This window comes from Neopelma chrysocephalum, unplaced genomic scaffold, assembly GCF_003984885.1.
Source record: "Neopelma chrysocephalum unplaced genomic scaffold, ASM398488v2 Primary Assembly neopelma1_125, whole genome shotgun sequence".
Taxonomy (NCBI): domain Eukaryota; kingdom Metazoa; phylum Chordata; class Aves; order Passeriformes; family Pipridae; genus Neopelma; species Neopelma chrysocephalum.
The window spans coordinates 357431-374618 of NW_020897787.1; the positions used below are offsets into that span (position 1 = coordinate 357431).

General features: G+C 58.9%; 1 protein-coding gene across 1 annotated transcript in view; it reads left to right on the plus strand.

The window, feature by feature from the left end:
• Positions 1 to 16770, plus strand: part of HSD11B2 (hydroxysteroid 11-beta dehydrogenase 2) — a 17506-nt gene extending 736 nt beyond the window's left edge. The window contains exons 2-6 of the mRNA XM_027698261.1: positions 3 to 194; positions 14034 to 14246; positions 14499 to 14684; positions 15279 to 15416; positions 15899 to 16770. Coding sequence (XP_027554062.1) covers positions 3 to 194; positions 14034 to 14246; positions 14499 to 14684; positions 15279 to 15416; positions 15899 to 16260 — 1091 coding nt within the window. The 3' untranslated portion in view covers positions 16261 to 16770. The remainder of the gene's footprint in view (positions 1 to 2; positions 195 to 14033; positions 14247 to 14498; positions 14685 to 15278; positions 15417 to 15898) is intronic.
• Positions 16771 to 17188: the final 418 nt, after the last annotated feature.

Consider the following 17188-nt stretch of genomic DNA (forward strand, 5'->3'; position numbering starts at 1 on the left):
GGGGCTGGGGCCGCCGCTGGGCCGGGGGCTGGTGCTGCCGCTGGCGCTGCTGGCCGCGCTGCAGAGCCTGTGCCGCGCCTGGCTGCCGCTGCCCCTGGGGCTGGCCCTGGCCGCCGCCGCCGCCGGGCTGCTGCTGTGGCGGGCGGCGCCCCGCGGGCTGCTGCCGGTGGCGGGCAGAGCCGTCCTTGTCACAGGTGAGTGCGGGGACACGGCCTCGACGCCCCGACGGCACCGCCTGGGCTCGGCGGGGAGCGGAGCGGGGTGTCCCGCAGGGCACCGGGGCGCTGCTGTCAGCGGGGTCCCGCCGGGGACCGGCCGCCGCTGGCAGCGCATCCCTCATCCTCCTCCACGTCCGAGCAGAAGCGGCCAGGCTGTACCTGCCCCCGAAGCAGGGAGTTGCGTTGGCCCCTCGAGTGTTGAGCACCAGTTGCAGCACGATGCTGAGAGCTGCTTCCTCTGGGAGCCCCGAGATTGGATGGGGTAGAGCCGGAGCATTGGCTTGGGACCCCCCTCGGCTGGCCCAAAGGCTGCCCTCTCCTCCCCTCCCCTCTGAAGCCGTGCTTGTTCTTGGAAAGCTACTCATGGCATCTCTAGAGGCTGCAACAGAGCTGGCTACCCAGGGCTGAGCATCACTGCTTCATCCAGAGCTCTGTCCTGGGAGCTGCTGGGGGCAAGTAAGGCTGTTCCCCTTGCTCCGTGGGTATCCTTGGGAAATGCTGCCCAACCACTGCCTGCCTTCTCTTTGGGCTGCCTGGCCCAGAGCTCCTCCATGGGGAAGGTGGCTCCACACAGAATGCGCTGTGCTCCCAGGCTTTGCACAGCTCTAACTTGGTGCTGAATCTCTTTAGAATATCTTGGTATACAAATCCTTTCCCCACTCCTTCTGCCTGGCAGTGGAGCTGGAGGATGATGAAGAGAGCTGGGCTCAGCAGTGCTTTGCTGTGAGGCGATGGCAGTAGGCAGGGTGAGGAGGAGGCGCTGGAGCTGGGGTGGTTGTTGCTGCAGGTGTGCCCGGAAGGTGCTGCTGGCTCCGCATGGATGCAGAGGAGAGGGAAACTTGTGGGCACAACCTTGGCAGTGCTCCCAAGGATGGGAGCCTGCATCCTGGAGGGAACGCCTGGGCTGGGCTTGGAGACTCCCAAGTTGGAGAAGAGGGTTTACATGTTTCCTAAAAAATTGAGGCGAGAGCTGAGTCCCCCTTGCAGCTTGAAGGGCTCTGTAGCACTGGTGGGAAGTGCAGGGAAGCCTCTCTGGAGGAAGAAGCTTGGAAGAGCAAGGCGGCGGATGAATGAATGATTCAACTGAGTGAAGGTCAAAGCCCTGTCGGGGCAGGGCTGCCTGGGGAGGACATGTCTGATAGCCACGCGCTCAGAGGTGCCCTGTGGCACACCAGCTCTGGCAGCCCTGGCTCTCTGGCATTGCCTGTATAATTAGTGAGTCAGTGGCTGGAACAAGGTGTTCTTACCCCGGTGCGTTGAGGTGACACCTCTGCAGTTCTGGTGTGTTTGCTCTTGGCTGTAAATACTTTGTAGTTTTACAGGTTCGAGGCGCAGCCCGCGGTGTGGGATCGGTGTTTCCGTGCTGCTGCTGCTCCGCCAGGTGCCTGCCAAGGGGCAGATGCGAGGGCTGCTCTGCTGGGGATGGCATCCCTCGCTCGGGTATTTGCATGGTAATTAGCCTGATTCTTTTGCGGATTAATTCCAGACACCTCCTGGCAGCTGGGTATTGAGTGGCTGCTGCTGTCACTGCTGGTGTCTCCAGTGGGAGCAGCCGGGGAGGATCAGCTCTGGCCTTCCTCCTCTTACCAATGGGAAGCAAAGCCCGGCAGAGTGGGAAGTATGGAGTTGGGTGCCTGGGGATGCTGGGCATGGGTGCAGGTTTGTGAAGTCGGGGACAGAGGTTCTGCCATGCTGTGTGTCGTGCTGGACCTTACAGGTCAACTGAGAAATGCCACAAAGTCCCTCCTGATGCCAACTATGGGGTACTGCAAGTCTCAGCCTGAAAAGCTTTGGGCATCATTTCCTTGTATACACTTCTTGGCTGCTGTCTTAACCCCGCAGCAGGTTCAGTGATGCTTATCTGGAGCAAGGAAATGTGGCTATGGTGGTGTTTTATCTCCCAGTCGATGTGTCCCAGCTCTTCCAGCTGCCCACTCTCCCTGGGAACAACCCCAAGTTGAGCTCTGCATGTGATGCTCCAGCTCCATGTGCTAGTCCGGACATTGCTGGCTAAATAAAACTTAGTTTATGGGAGGGGGTGAAGGAAAACTAACTCTGCAGCTCAGTGGGAAAATAGCTGAGCAGCTGTGGAGCTGCCGCAGAGCGAAGCTGCTGACCCTGTGGTAGCAGCAGGGACTGGAAAGTTGTGGCGTTTCCCATCTGTTGCAGGTTTGCATTTTGGCTGTTGCACGTGGGACGGGGGCTTGGCTGGAGCAGGGATGGGCAGCTGCCTGCTGCCAGAGGGGAGCAAGGAATGCTGTGCTCTCTCATGGTGTGTCCCCTGGGCTAGGCAGGGATGTGTTTGTCTGGGACTGCGACCTTGGGGTTCTCGTTCTGCATCCCAATGGTCCAGCTTCTCCTAGAGCGTGGCTCCGGTGGATGCAGCCCGGCTGGGGGCAGGGGGTGAGGAAAGCGTTAATCCTGTCTTCCTAGAGGAGATCACAGCTGTTTGCAGGGAGGAGAATGCCCCCCTGTGCAGCGGGGGCTGGGAGAGGTCAGCCCCAGGAGGATGGTGGGGATGAGGAGGGGAGATCAGCTGCTCCAGCCCGGGATGGGAGGGAGACAGCAGCCATGTCCGTGCCTCCCTTGGTGTGCTGACCTGAGCCTGCCCCGAGCCTGACCCTGCCTTGAAAATGAGCCCACACCTGGCACAGGCTTTGACCAAACATGGGAAGCTGCAGGGACCCCAACAGGCCTGTGGTGTGGGCAGGTGGGGTACGGGCAGCTGCCTGACCCGAGGCTGATCTGGCACTGGGAAGCTGCAAGGCAGCAGATACCCGGCATCCCTCTCCATGGTGTGTGACAGGGCACCCCGGGGTGCTGATGCTGCTGGTTGGCACCCGTGGACCTGTGTGGTGCCAGCGGCTCACTGGGAGCTGCCTTGCTCCGAGCATCCAAGGGCTGCCTTCTGTATGTGCTTCCCCCTTCCCAAATCTGAAACAGCACTATTGAGTGTCCTCAGGGCCACGGGACTCCTCAGAGCTGTGTGAGCAAAGAGGAGCAGTCTTACTCCTTCCTATTGGGAATTAATATAAAAAGCAGAGCCTGTGCAAGGGTAATGGTCTGCAAGAGCAGCCTTGGTGGGAGGTGATGAGCTGCCATTGCTTGGCCTCTCCAGATCCAGGCTGGCAGCACTTCGGTGCAAGGTTTGGCTTTCACTGGCTCAGTTTAGACATGAGCCTAGACCATCATTTGGTCCCTGTGGTCTCACTGGATACCTGTGAGATTCGGTGAGTCCATGCAAACCACCCAACCCAACGGGGTGTAGTGCCTGGGGGTGGTGAGGGGATGGCAGGGAGCATCCCGGGGCTCCGCTGTGCAGCTGGAGCAGTGCAAGCCTCTTGCTGTTGTGTAGCTCTGCCATGTGTGACTGCTTGGGGTGGTTCTTTGGACAGTAGCCAGTTGCCCAATTTACTGCAGATCCTTGGAAAAGACCGAAGGCAAACTGGCCCATAGACCCTGCCTGTCTGCAGGGCTTTGCCAGGACAGAGGGACAACGGGAGTTGTGTTGCAAGGCATCGGTTCGTACACCTCAGCTGGGATGAAAAGTTGAAACTAGTGAACTGTTGCTCTATCTGTGATGGTTGCACCTGAATTAGTTCTGAAATAACCCAAAATATTAGGGTGGCTGCCTGAGGGAGATAATTTGGGTCTCCTGCATCCTTGCTCCTCCTTGATGCAGCCTACGAAGCAAGAGGCACCTGCAGATTGGTCTGTCTTCCCACAAATCATCTCTGTGAGCAAAATTGGTTGGCAGGTCAGGCTGCCCAGACCCAAACCAGCCCTGTTCTGCTCTCTTCTCCTTCCTGCCGCAGGGGAAGCGTGGTTTTCCTGGTGAGGTGCTCTCGTTACAATCGCATGCCCCATTAACAATCTGAAATGGGTCAGAGCTTCAGATCATGTTCAAGGTTAACAGAGGTTTTGCAACTTGATCACAGCCAAGCGGCACTTCAGCGTTTCCCATGGACTCCACAGATGTTGAAGCATCTGGTGACTGCAGCAGGACAGGGTGATTCAATCCAGATGTTGGGACTCTCGCTTTCTGCCGCGAAGGTAAATGACTTTCCGTGGTAAAAGAGCAGCATCGCTCCTGTCTGGACTTTGATGTTGTCTCAGATCTACTTTCCAGCTAAAAATGTGATTGAGAGATGCTGGGGCGGAGGGTCAAGGCTTTTGGGGCTGGCTCTGGGATGGGCACCTCTGTGCCAGGGCATGGCTGGAGCACTGGCACGGCACGATCACAGCCTGTGTTTGGTGCTGGGCCCGCCAGCAGCCTCACCAGGAGAAAAGCTTCATGCAAAGGTGCTGCAGTTCTCCATAGGTGACTTCCACTCTGCTTCTGGAGCCAGTGAGCCAGCTCAGAGGTACCTGGGGGTCCTTCCCCAGGCTCAGTGGAGGGGGGTTGGAACTGGGTGATGTTTAAGGTCCCTGCCAACCCAAACCATTCTGTGATTCCATATGTGCAGGCTGAAAAATCAGCTTATTTCCCTGAAATCGCTCTGATTTTTCCAGAATCTATTAAAAATTAACAGCAGAGACAACTGCTCCCTCCAAGCTGAGGGGTGGGACAGGACCAAAATCAAACACCCTTTTGCTGCTGGCGTTTGGGAGCAGAGCAGGAAAGCTGCTTTCTCTCCTTCTCTTTGCAGGGCTGAAGCTTTCCCCCCACTTTGTCAGCAGCCCTCCGTGGATTTAGGACTCTCCTTCCCCTTCAGAGGTTTCTTCAGAAATAGACACCTACCCCTGCCCACCACAGGCATGTGGTTAGATAAGCTCAGCTTTTTCTCACTTAGCTATAAAATAAGCCCTTTCAAAGCCCGCTCGTGACACAGACCTGTCGGGGTGGGGTTTTTTATCACCGTTAACCAAAAACGATGAGCACAGCTAATTAGGAGGAAAAGCACATTGAGGTTTCATACTGTGGGAGACCAGAGTTTGTAGAGAAACCCAAGCTGGCTTGATTAGCCCTCGGGGTTATGCGGGGACATGAGAGCAACAAAGCAGAGACTTCCCCGGCGAAATGAGATTGTCAGATGGGAACGGATGCTTTCGGAAGGAGAGAAGTGTAGGCAGTTGCTGCCCTCTAGTCCAATGAGCAGCACATCTTTAATGAGGCCTGGGATTGTGTTACCCACTGTTGAGTCTAGCTCCCCTCAGGCCGGGATCTGGTTACAGGAGAGCCTGTTGCTGCTTTCACTACGGGTAGCACAGGGGTGGTGGGCTTGCCCAGCCAGGGTTTTGTTTGAGCAGGGATATGGTGAGGGGGCTCTTCAAGGTGTTTCCACCAAACCTGGGCAAGCATTTGCCTTCTCACCGTAGTCTTCTTTCAGTGCTGGTCTAAAACTCTAGCTGGAGGGCTTTTTTCCCTAGGAGGAAAGGCTGCAGGGCTTTCATACCTCTTCACCTGATGCTCCTCCTGCAATAACATATCTGAGATACTGCTGTGGAGCCCCCAGGGCCAGGCTGGATGGGGCTTGGAGCAACCTGGGCTAGTGAAAGGGTGGTTGGAAGTGAATGATCCCACCGTAGGATGAGGTGGGAAATGCCCCAGACTGTTGCCCTCATGCTGCCAGTGCATTGCTATAGGTGTGGTTTGGGATCTCTTATTTTTAACCTCTCCAGCACCTGTCTGTTACTCCCTTCTCCACTCCCCCCTGGCTACTACATCCATGATATCCAGTCCCTGTTCCTCTGTCCCAGCTCATTCATGCTTCCATGTGCAACATATCACTTCTGCTTCCTTCTCCCCTGGAGAGCTGCCAGCCCTTGAGCTTTATCAGCTTCCCCCTGGGAGCTGGCTTCCCTGTCACACATGGTGCTGTCCTGGGATTTGCTGGCTCTAAGGCTGTAATCTTGAAAAGCAGTTTTTGGCTTTACAGGCTTTGTGGCGGCGCTTCCTCTTGCTGGGTGGTTGACCCTGTGGAGCCAGATGGTGGGAATGGAGAGGAGGGATGGGCTGGTGAGCTGAGGTGCCTGCCCTGGTTTCTTCTGTGGTGGCTTTGAATGTCTGGCCTCTCAGAACTGTAGAATCTCTCAATGGTTTGGATTGGAAAGGACCTTAAAGACCATCTCGTTCCACAGGCAAGGACACCTGGCACTATCCCAGGTTACTCCAAGCCCTGTCCAACCTGGCCTTGGACACTTCCAAGGATGGGGCAGCCACAGCTTCTCTGGGCAACCTGTGCCAGGGCCTCACCCCTCTCTGAGTACCCACTGTGACCAGTGCTGCTTCTTCTCCAGGATCCTGGTTACCAGGTGGGGACAAGCTCTAACCTGGGGTGTGCAGCCATCCTGTGGTGACTTCTGCCCCTGCTTCAGCTGGTGTGCTGGGCTCTGCCTAAGCTGAAGGGCACTTGTGGGTGCTGCCTGGGTCAGCATGACTGTGTGCAAGCACATCAGCCTGGAGGGCCACCTTCGTGCATTTTGGGGACAATGCACCAGAATAGTCTTATGATACTGAAACTCTGACTCTGAAGAGCTACCGAGAGCTGCAGGTGGAGGGTGAGGAGGGGACAGCTTGAACTGGCTATGGGAAGGGCTGGTGTGGCTTGAGTTGGGCATGGAGTACAGCTCTGAGACCGGGGGCTTAAATTGCTCAAGTGTTTTGCTCCGTTTCTAAAAAAAAGTCCCAAGCTCCATCCACATGGATCTGGAAGCTGCAAGAGAAAATAGTTGGTGCAGCTGCAGTGCCCATCATGATGTGGGGATGGGCAGGGCTTGCACCAGTTTTTCTGCTTGCCTGGGCTTGTGGCACGTGGTGGGAGTTTATTCTTGCAATAAAGAGAGTGATGAGATGGTACCTTACAAGCAAAGCAGAATTTCACCACCAAAATACCCCTGAACTGGTAGAGCTCCACTGAAACCACTGTTGCCTTATTGTAGTGCTACAACCTCTGAGCTGCTTGACATGGGGATCCCCTGGGCTGGCTCTGGAGCTGCTGCTTTGGTCAGCACTGTCTCAGCATGGCCTTGTCCCTGCTGGCATCACCTGTGACTTGTCCACAGTGCTGGGAGGGGTTGGCACCCTGTCCTGGGTGGCACTTTGGGGCTGTTCCATGGCTGACCTGACCCACCACATGGCCAGAGATTCTCCTGGTCCTGCAGTGGCTGTGGTGCTTTGCTGTCCTGGCGAGAAACACCTTTCCTGAGATGTCCCAGGGTGGTGATGGCTCATGGTGATCCATGTAGAAGAGCTGGTCTTCCCTTCAGCTACTCGTGGATGGCTTAGACCTGCCTGTAGCAGACCTTCTTCCTATCTTTGCTCATCAGCACACAGGAGAGATGGATATGGGGCTTGGCTGGTGGTTCTCCAGCCTGCTGGGAGTCCCTGGAGAGCCCTTTTGCAGCCCAGCAGGCGCCCCAGCCAGGGCTTTGCTGCCATCACCTTGTTCCCTGGGAGCATTTCCAGGGCCACATCCCAGCCATGGCTGGTGGAGCTTTCCAGCTTCGGAGCCTGGCTCCCAGCCTGTCCAAGAGCCCAGGTGGATGTGTTAGCAGTGCTGGCTTGGCATTGGCACCAACCTGGTCGAGCCGTCCCTGGGCCATGGATGTCCTTCCCAGTGACAGCTCTTCCTGATGGATGGCTTTAGCAGCTTGTCAGCTTTGTGTTCCCAGTTCACAGTGTTCCCTCTGAAGGTGATTATTAACCCGGTTATCACCAAAGCTCTTCACAACTTCCTCTTCTCGGAGGGACATCCATCCATCCCAGATTATCTCTGATGTACCGGCTGAGCCAGCTGATGTCAGCCCTGCTGTCTTATCTTGCTCATCCCTGCCCAAGGGAAGCTCAAATCCTTCATGTGAGAGTCCTGCCACAGCTTTTGGGGAGAGGATCTCCCCTCGGTGGAGACGGTGGCTGCCGGAAGATGCCGTCCGGCCCCGGGTGCAGCGAGCAGCTGCTTCTAGGAAATTCCTGTGCCCCTTTTCTGCGAAGCACCGCAGCAGTGCTGCTGGTGACACTTCCTCCACCCTGCCTGCTTGTGAGCCCAGGGTTGCTCCTCAGCAGCAGCAGCATTACTGCCCTGCCAGGGCTGGGTTACCTCTGGGATCCCAACCTCCTTGGCATCCCACCAGGCACTGGCCTTGTGCAGGGGGAGGTGTCTGGGCTCACTCCTGTCCTGGCTGCCCCAGGGCACTAACAAGCTCCTGCCTTCATTAGCCCCACTGGTTGCAAGCAGCATCTGCTGCTCCCAGCTTTGGTGGGGGATAAGGCGTGTGGGTGGCTTTTAGTGACAGTGCTGGGGTGGGCTCCCGACACTGATTTATCTCCCAGCTGCTCGTGTGCCATCGGGTTGCCGATGTTGATGCACCAGCTCCCGAGAAATGGGCTTTAATTCAGGAGCTGTGGGTGCATCCACACTGGCCTCGGGGGCTCCTCGTCATCTCTGCCTGGCTGCACTGGTTGTCTAGGCAGAAAATCAGATTTCCCCCCTTCTCTTGGTTTGTTAAGTGGGAGATAACTTCCCAGGTGGAGGGGATGGCGTGTGAGGCTCCAGGAACACTTGGCTAATCCGCTGTAATTCACACCATCTGGCTATTGTCCCTGGCACAGGGAGGGGGTAGGTTGCTCATGTTCCTCCCGTGGGGATGGACATCCCCAGCTCTGCCTTCAGCCGTGGTCATGGGTCTCCCTGGGGGGCTGAGGGTCTGTGTGACCCCTGCTGTGCCCCATAGAACCTGCTGGAGGGATGTGGCTTTTTATCCTGGGCTATGGGAGCCATCACCAATCTCAATCCAGGTGCCTGTGCCAACTGTACCATGCAGGAGGGGTCCTGGGGGAGCAGGGGGTCCCACTGGAGGGGGGGCAGTGTGTGCCCTCCTTGGCTCAGGTCCTGCCCAGGAAGGAGGATGAGGCTTTGCAGAGATGCCCACCCAGGTTGCTCGGGTGGGAGGCTTCTGCATTGTCCACTTGCTGGGAATTTGGGGATGGGATTTGGATCATCCCTGAAGGCATCTCCTGGCTTTAATTTAATTTAATTAGGCTTGTGGCGTCCTGAACCCGGGTGCTGAGGACCAGCAGCCCAGCCCTGATCCATCTGCCCATGCCTGGGCAGGGGGGCTGCTCCCAGGGGGCTCTGCGGGGAGTGGGGACATGGAATGCTGTGATGCCGTGAGAGCCACTGGCTGGGGTGGGGGTTCCTGTGGACAGTGATGCCACTGGCTGTGATGGGTGAGGGGCTGTGGGTGCCCCTGCCCAGCCCCACTCTCCTGGAAGGACCTTGGCTGTGGGAGGTGGTGGCCAATGTCTGGCTGGGGAGGCTGTGGCCAGTGGGTGGCCATGGTGGCTCAGCTGCTGTGGGCACAAGTGCTCCTGCCTTCCCCTCCCTACCTCTCCTGTGTCCTGCCAAGAATTTGTTCCCTCTTGCTCAGGGCTGACATCACCCCTTTATCGCTCCTTGCTCCAAATGTTCGCAGCATCCGGGAGGTGTTGGCCACAGGGCCTTGCCCTGCCCACGCAGGATGGTGCCGGGCATTCCATCCTGCCTGGACCTGCACTGGGCAGGGAGCCCCTCCCTGAGTCCCTTTTGGGAACAGCCATCTCCTCTGGTGGCACCATCCCTGCTTGGTGCCACCTCAGCCTGGGTTTCCCCATCCATCCCAGGATGGAGCAGAGATGAACAGCCCCAAGTAGCTGAGTTGGGATGAGTCCCTGCCCAGGTGCCCAGCTGAGCCTCCCTGCAGTGTTGCCTGGCTAAATCCCATCCTGTGCCTGGAGAAGCTGGATCCAAGGTAGTGGTGAACCCTGTCAGGGCCAGAAGGCCATATGTAGCTTGGCATCCCAGGAAGGATTTGAGCATGAGCCTATGGAAACAAGACTCAGCACATTAATCCATTTGGCCTTGGTGCTGCAGCTCCCTTCCAGTTGATGGTGTCCGTGAGCATGGCACCATCCCGGGGCTGGTGACAGTGGTGACAGCTCCATCTTGGTGAGGCATCTTGGACAGAGTGTTGGGACACATGGCCCTAAAGCTCTTTATGTCCTGGCATTTGGGGAACAGTGGGGGGCACCCAGATGATGGCCTGCAGAGCTGGGAGGGGGCGATGCTGCCGACGGGTGCCTGGTGAGCAGCCCCTGGGGCTGCTGACTGCCCACACTGCCAGGATAACCTTGGGGAAGCTGGTCCATCTCAGGGATGCTCAGGCCTGGGGCAATCTCTCTTCAGCTTCCACACTGGGGTCCCAGGATGGGGTGGCTGTGGAGGGAGCAGCTCCAGGGAGCTGCTGCTGTGCCCAGGAGACCACCAGGCTCTGGGCAGCTTCACGGCCACATGGAAATTCTTCAGCCAAGCTGTGCTTTGCACTGCTGAGGTTTTGCAGGTCTCCCTGGTCCTCTCCCACTGTGTGTGGCTCAGGGATGAGGATGCACAGCTCGTGGTTCAGGGATGAGGGTGCTCTGCTTATGGCTCGGGGATGAGGATTCACAGCTTGTCGCCTGAGGGTGAGGATGTACACAGCTCGTGGCCTGAGGGTGAGGATGTACACAGCTCAGCGATGAGGATGCTCAGCTTGGAGCTCAGGGATTAAGGTGCACAGACGGCACTTCCACAGCTCAGGGATGAGGCTCAGGGCTCGGGGATGAGGACTCACAGCTCAGATCCTGGGAGAGGAAGCCACTCCTATATTTCATTGGGATAAGCAGCGCTGCAGACCTGTGCCCCCAGCCCTCCATCGGGTGCCGTGCCGGCAGGGGCAGGGGGTGGTTGTGGTTTGGCAGCTCCCAGGCCGTAGCCGCGTTATTGCCCATCTCTGCTCCGCTCAGCGAACTGCGGCGCTGATGTTGAGCAGTGTCTGCACGTGGGGGCCTCGGTGCTGGTGCAGGAGCAGGGTGAATACCTGAGACAGCCAAACGTCAGTGCGGTGCTGTGCCCGACTCACCTGAAAGAAACGTGTCCACACCAAACTGGGACTGCAGCTTCAGCCGGCTCCTGTCGGCGAGGAAGCACAGGCGGTGCAGGCAGGCTGGGCTGCCAGGCTGGCACAGCTCAACCCCTGTGGTGGCTCTGCTGTCACTGGAGAAGGGCACGATGCCGTGGGGTCAGTCCTCTTTGCCCTCCCTGCGCGGCTGGGAGGGCACCCCAACGGCGATGCCGGAGGCCGAACTTTTTTGCTTGCTCAAGATAAGTAAAGCCAGGGCTTGTCATGCCAAAGTCCCAGCGGAGGCTGGTGTGTCCCACTCCTGGGGAAGCCGCTGCAGTGTCTGGAGCTTCTGCAAAGTCCTCAGGAGTTGCTGCTGACCCGCTGCTCCGGCAAAACGCCGGCCGGCCCCTGGTGCGGGAGTTTGCCCCGGCTTGCCGAGCCTGCGGAGCGCTGCTGGATTTTGCAAACTGGTCTCAGGCTCTATTCTGCTCCTGCTACAGCCAAAGCCTCTCTCTGCTGGCCCTGTGGTCTCTCTGGGGTCTGTGGGGATGCCATGGGGGGTTTCAAGGCACCTGCTGTCCTCTGCTGCGCTCCCTGTGCTGGGCTTCTCCTGTGCTCGGTCTGACCACGTCCCTCCCGCCGGCACAACTGCAAAACCAGTTGGCGAGCTGGGAGCTGGGGCGGGAGGAACTGGCGCCGGCATCTCCTCGTGATGCAGCATCCTGGGAGGGCGGCGAGCCCAGCGCCAGCCTCGCCGGGGCCGCACAGACTGGCCGGCTCCAGCGATCCCGGCGGGGCTGAGCCAGCGGTGACGGCTCCTGTGCCAGCTCCGGCATGGCCAGCAGCTCGTGTGCTGGTGGCCATGGGGAGCGAGCAGGCCCTGGGCGAGCTGCCACGCTTTGGGGCCACGTGTTATGGGCCCGGGGGTTTCATTGTCCTTCCCTGCACTCTTGGCCGGGCCTAAGCACAGCAGATGTGGAGCTGAGTAGCGTCGGAGACCTTAAATAACACCAGAGCATCCTCACCCTCCTGGCCCCGGGCCTCCTGCCAGCCTCCCAGGAGTTTTTTTTGTGTGTGTGTGAATAAATTAGAACTTCCGAAACAAACCCTCTGACCGCCCTCCTCCTCCTAAGGCAAAACAAATCCTGCCTGGCTTGGACAGCACGTGGCCGTGTTTGCTCCCTCCTTGCCAGACTTGCCTGAAACAATGTGGCGAACCTGTCTCTCTCAGGTTTTGGGGATGTTTCCCAGGGTTTTGAGGCTCATTTGGTGATAGGAAACTTCATGTTTGGACTGGAAGCTTTTCTTGCTGGCTGTGTGGGAGCAGCACAGGTAACCGTGTCCCATCAGCTGCGTCATGGTGAGGCCGTGGCCACGAGCACTTTTATTTTTAAACCTTATCTTTATTGCAGTTTTCTCCTGCACTGCTGGGAAAGGTGAAATGCACCTTATCTGTTTGGCTGCTGGCAGCACGAGCTGTTCCTGGGGAGAGGAGAGGTGGAAGGTGCTGCTCCGGCAGCACCTTGAGCGTTCCCTGCAGCATCAGGGTGTTAGGGGTGATGCGGGGGCAATGCCAGGGGTGATGCTGAGCCAGCCTGGCACTCATCCATGATGGATGCTGGGTGTTGCATGGGAAAGGGAGGTCCCTGCAGCCCCTTCCTGCCAGCTGAGCACCTCCGGGGTGTGTTATCACTCTGGCCTCTGGCCACGGGCTTAATTATGGGTTTCTGACGCAGCAATAAAGTAAAGCTCTAAAGTTGGGGACTGGCCCAGAGCTGCTGAGCTGATGGCTTAGCTGGCACCCGAAGAGCTGGAAGTGCCCTGATGGGGGTGTGAAAGCTGGGGGGCAGCCAGTCCCTGTGCCCCCCTGAGGCTGGTGGGAGGGCTGCTGGGATCTCGTGGGGTGACAGTCCCCAGGGCCATGGTTGCATCCATCCCAGGGTGGCTCTTGCACAGGGGCCCTTCTCAGGCATGTCCTAAGGAGCACCCAAGGGTGCCAGGCAGCAGGGTGCAGGGCCATAGGGCTGCCCCTGCAGCGCTCCCCTGTTAATGGTTAATGTGCCTGGGCAGCGGTTGTGGCACGGACTCCCCGAGCTATCAGCGCTGCCATCGGCCCCGGGAACAGCCTGTACCTTGCTGCCGCTGTTTGTTTGCATCCCGGCCGCTCCACCCTGGCCACCGGCCTTGTCCCCGCCCCACAGCACCCAGCTCCCACCCGGGCTGCCCCCCAGCCACCCCGATGGTGGCTCTGCGGGTGACAGTGTCACCTGTGGTGCCCCTGTTTGAGGAGAGATGGAGGAAATGAGGCTGGGACCGGGCATGGAGCACCCAGTGCCCTCCAGAGAGGGACATCCCGGTCGGATGCTCCCCTGAAGGATGCAGGGTGGCAGGAGCAGAGCAAAATCCCTTTCCCCCCACGCTTTTTAATCTCCTCATCCCCCAGCCAGGCGAGGGGGTGCTCCGCCTCTTGGTCACTATTTCTGAGAGGCGAAAAGCAATTCTGCAAAAGGCAGCATCTCCCACGGAGCCTTATGCCAGCTCTGAAAGGTGCTTGATGGAGCTTTTAGAGGCTATTTTGGGGGCTGACGGCTCCCACCCCGCACCGCTGCAGGGCTCTGGGCTGTGCCGGTGCCTTGCTGGTGCCTGCGGGTTTGCCTGCACCTTCAATTAGGGAGGCGATGTGGCTGCAGATAAGGGAATGTTTTCTTCCGCTACAGAGACAAAACAGCAGCTCCGCGACCTTCGAATGCCCCAGGGCAAGGTCACGTCCTGGTGGGGCAGGACCTGCAGCAGGGTGACAGCCGAGGTTGTCCCCAGGCAAGGGGAACTGATACTGGGGTGGAGGTTTGGTCCCTGGGGTTGGTCCCCGGGGATGGAGAGGCAGAGATAGGGGGTCTCTGGGGGCTGGGGACAGACGATGGCTGTCACTGGCCACTGCAAGGCTCCTGTCTCTTTCAGGATGTGACTCGGGCTTCGGGCAGGCGACAGCCCGGCACTTGGACACCATGGGCTTTCGGGTGTTTGCCAGCGTGCTGGACCTGCAGAGTCCCGGTGCCCAGGAGCTGCGCCGGAGCTGCTCGGCGAGGCTGACGCTGCTGCAGATGGACCTGACCAAGCCAGACGACATCCAGCGTGTCCTGCAGCACATCCAGGCCCACACCAACAGCACAGGTAGGAGCCCTTGGCGGCCCCCCAGGACCCCTCACAGCTCCCTGGGACCTCAGCCTGCAGCCAGCGTGGCAGTCCCAAGCCTCCACGTGCCCCCACAGCGGGCTGCATCCAACAGCCTCTGCTGAAAGCGCTTGTCCTGGGGCACCCTGCAATTCCCCCATGGGACCCCCGTGAGCCTGGGGAGCAGCTGGGATTCCCGGGGTGGGGGTCCCCACTCAGATCACCTTCTCAAGCACCCCGTCCCCACAACAGGACTCTGGGGCCTGGTGAACAACGCCGGCTTCAACGACACCATCGCCGATGCCGAGCTCTCGCCGCTGGGCAAGTTTCGTGCCTGCATGGAGGTGAATTTCTTTGGCTCCCTGGAGCTCACCAAGGGGCTGCTGCCCCTGCTCCGCTCCGCCGGCGGCCGCATCGTCACCGTCAGCAGCCCCGCAGGTGAGCAGCCCCCTCCAGCCTGGGCACCCCTAATCGAGCACCCCCGTGGTGTGGTGTGGCTCCCACCCCCCGGGCACCTCCATATTCCCAGCCAGCTGCATCAGACTGGCCCCAGGCACCGTAGGATGAGCTGGTGGTATCGCTGAGCCCCACAGGGGGCACAGGGAAATGGGGAGCCAGGGGGCCTGGGGACAGGCAGCCCAGTTACAGACAGCACAGGCAACCCCAAACCCAGCTGCCACACACCTCCACCATGGACGACAGCCCTGGCCAAGGTGGGAAAACCAGCCTCCTCTTCTACCCTCCCCCAAAATTTTTTTCCCATTAAAACATATTAATCCTCCACTGGGGATGATGACCTTAAGCTTTGGCTGTATGGGGAGGTAAAACCAGTTTCCTCTTCCCTCCCTACTTTTTTCCCCCCATTAAAACATTAATTTGAATCTACTTCCAGTTGTTTTCTCATCAAATCAAACCCTAAGCCCTCTCCGTGCACAGGGGCCGGGGGCACAGCCCAACACAGTCCCTGCCTGCCCCCTGGCCATGCAGGCACCTCCCTGAGCACCCGCTCACTCATCCCTTCCCTCCTGCCAGGAGACATGCCCTTCCCCTGCCTGGCAGCTTATGGGGCCTCGAAGGCAGCCCTCAGCCTGCTCATGGACACGTTCCGCAGCGAGCTCCAGCCCTGGGGGGTCAAAGTCAGCCTCATCCTGCCCGGCTACTACAAAACAGGTAAGAGGGGTTTTGTTCGCTGCCTGTGCCCCGCAGGCAAAGGGCAGCTATTCCAGGGAGGCAGGAGATGGAGCAAGGGGATGAGCAGCTGGTGGTCCAGGATGCAGCTTCTGAGCATCTCCAGCCAGCTCCCTGGGGACAGTGGCTATCCTGTGGGCATTGGGCTCTGGTGGATGGGAAACAGGGTCAGGATCAAGTCCTGCCAGCAGATTCGATGGCAACAGGGCTGGTCAAAGCAGCTCAGCCACGTTTATGGTAGCACCATCCCCACTGCAGGCACAGTCTGACACCTCTGGTCGAGTCCGGCGCTACCAAGAGCCACCATGGTGCTCCCACTGCACTTCCCTCGTGGCAGATCTTTGCCAGAGTTTCAGCAGGACCTTGTCAGGAGGCTGGGAGGTGACTGGGGCTGCCGGCACCCCTGGCAGGGGGGCTGGAGGAGGAGGGGCCACACAGCTCACAGGGGGACCACGTCCTTGCAGGGACGACGTGCGACCCAGCCTTCTGGAACCTGCAGAAGCAGCGGCTGTTGGCCAGCCTGCCCCAGGAGCTGCTGCAGGCCTACGGCGAGGACTACGTGGAGGAGATCAACCACCAGTTCATCCAGTTCATGAAGGTGGCGGTGGAGGACCTGAGCGCGGTGGTGAACAGCATCACGGACGGGCTCCTGGCTGCCAACCCAGCCGTGCGCTACTACCCAGGGCAGGGCCTTGGGCTCATGTATTTCATACACCGCTACCTGCCCTATTTTGTCCGAGACTTGTTCCTGAAAGGATTCTTCATCAACCCCAAGCTGCCGCGAGCGCTGCGGCGGGAGCACCACAACGATGTGAAGAAGGCCTGACCTCGGCCCGGCTCATGGCCTCTCCCGGGATTTCCAGGCGCGCCGGCGGCCAGAGGCAGCGCCCTCCTGCACCGTGGGGGGAACAATCAGCACTAGACGTTAAAAACCAAATTTCTTTCCAAAATCAGGTAGATCTATTTTCTATTGTGCGAGAATCAACATTTTCTAGAGACCTTGGTTTTTTTGTATTTTTTCTAACCGTGCATCCTCCAAGGGGCCCATCCCTGCCTGACTGAGCAGCTCCGCACCACAGGCTCGGATTTACCTTGGGTGTTTCCTCAGCTACCCACCATCTTCCATCCTGCTCTCAGAGCTGTTCGTCTCCGTCACCTCTTGGCTGGGTCAGGGCTGGGACCCTGTGGCTGCTGCCTCCCTGCCACTCATTACACACTCCATGTGCTCCCGGCGAGCGCAGGGGCCGAGGCCGGGCTGCCAGTGCTGCAGAGCTCTCCACGAGATGAACCACGTGATTGTCACTTTTTAAATAAAGCCGTTCTTGATATTCCAGCAGGTTCTGGCTGTCTCCTTCCACAGTGCAGCGCCGTGATGCTGGTCAGGGATGCCCTGCCCGCGGGCAGAGCTCAGCCAGGTCACGGCTGGCACCAAGCTGGGCACTGTGGCAGGAGCCATGGGAGTCCCAGAAAAGGGGTCAGTCTGCCAGGAAGGGCTTGTGCCCACTCCCTGCTCCTCCCCAACCCTACCCCAAAAGCTTCCTTTTGCTTTGCTCCAACGCTGTGGTCCTGCTGGGGCAAGGATGGAAGGGATGACAGCCCCACCCAGGGTGACAAGCCATGCAGCTCCCTAAGGTTGCACCCCTTTAGCTCAGCACCCAGCTGCACCCACACACCAGGCACTGCCCTGGGCCCCACGGGATGGTATGACCACCTTGCCCGTGGAAGAAACAAGTGTCCCAAGTCATGCAGGAGCC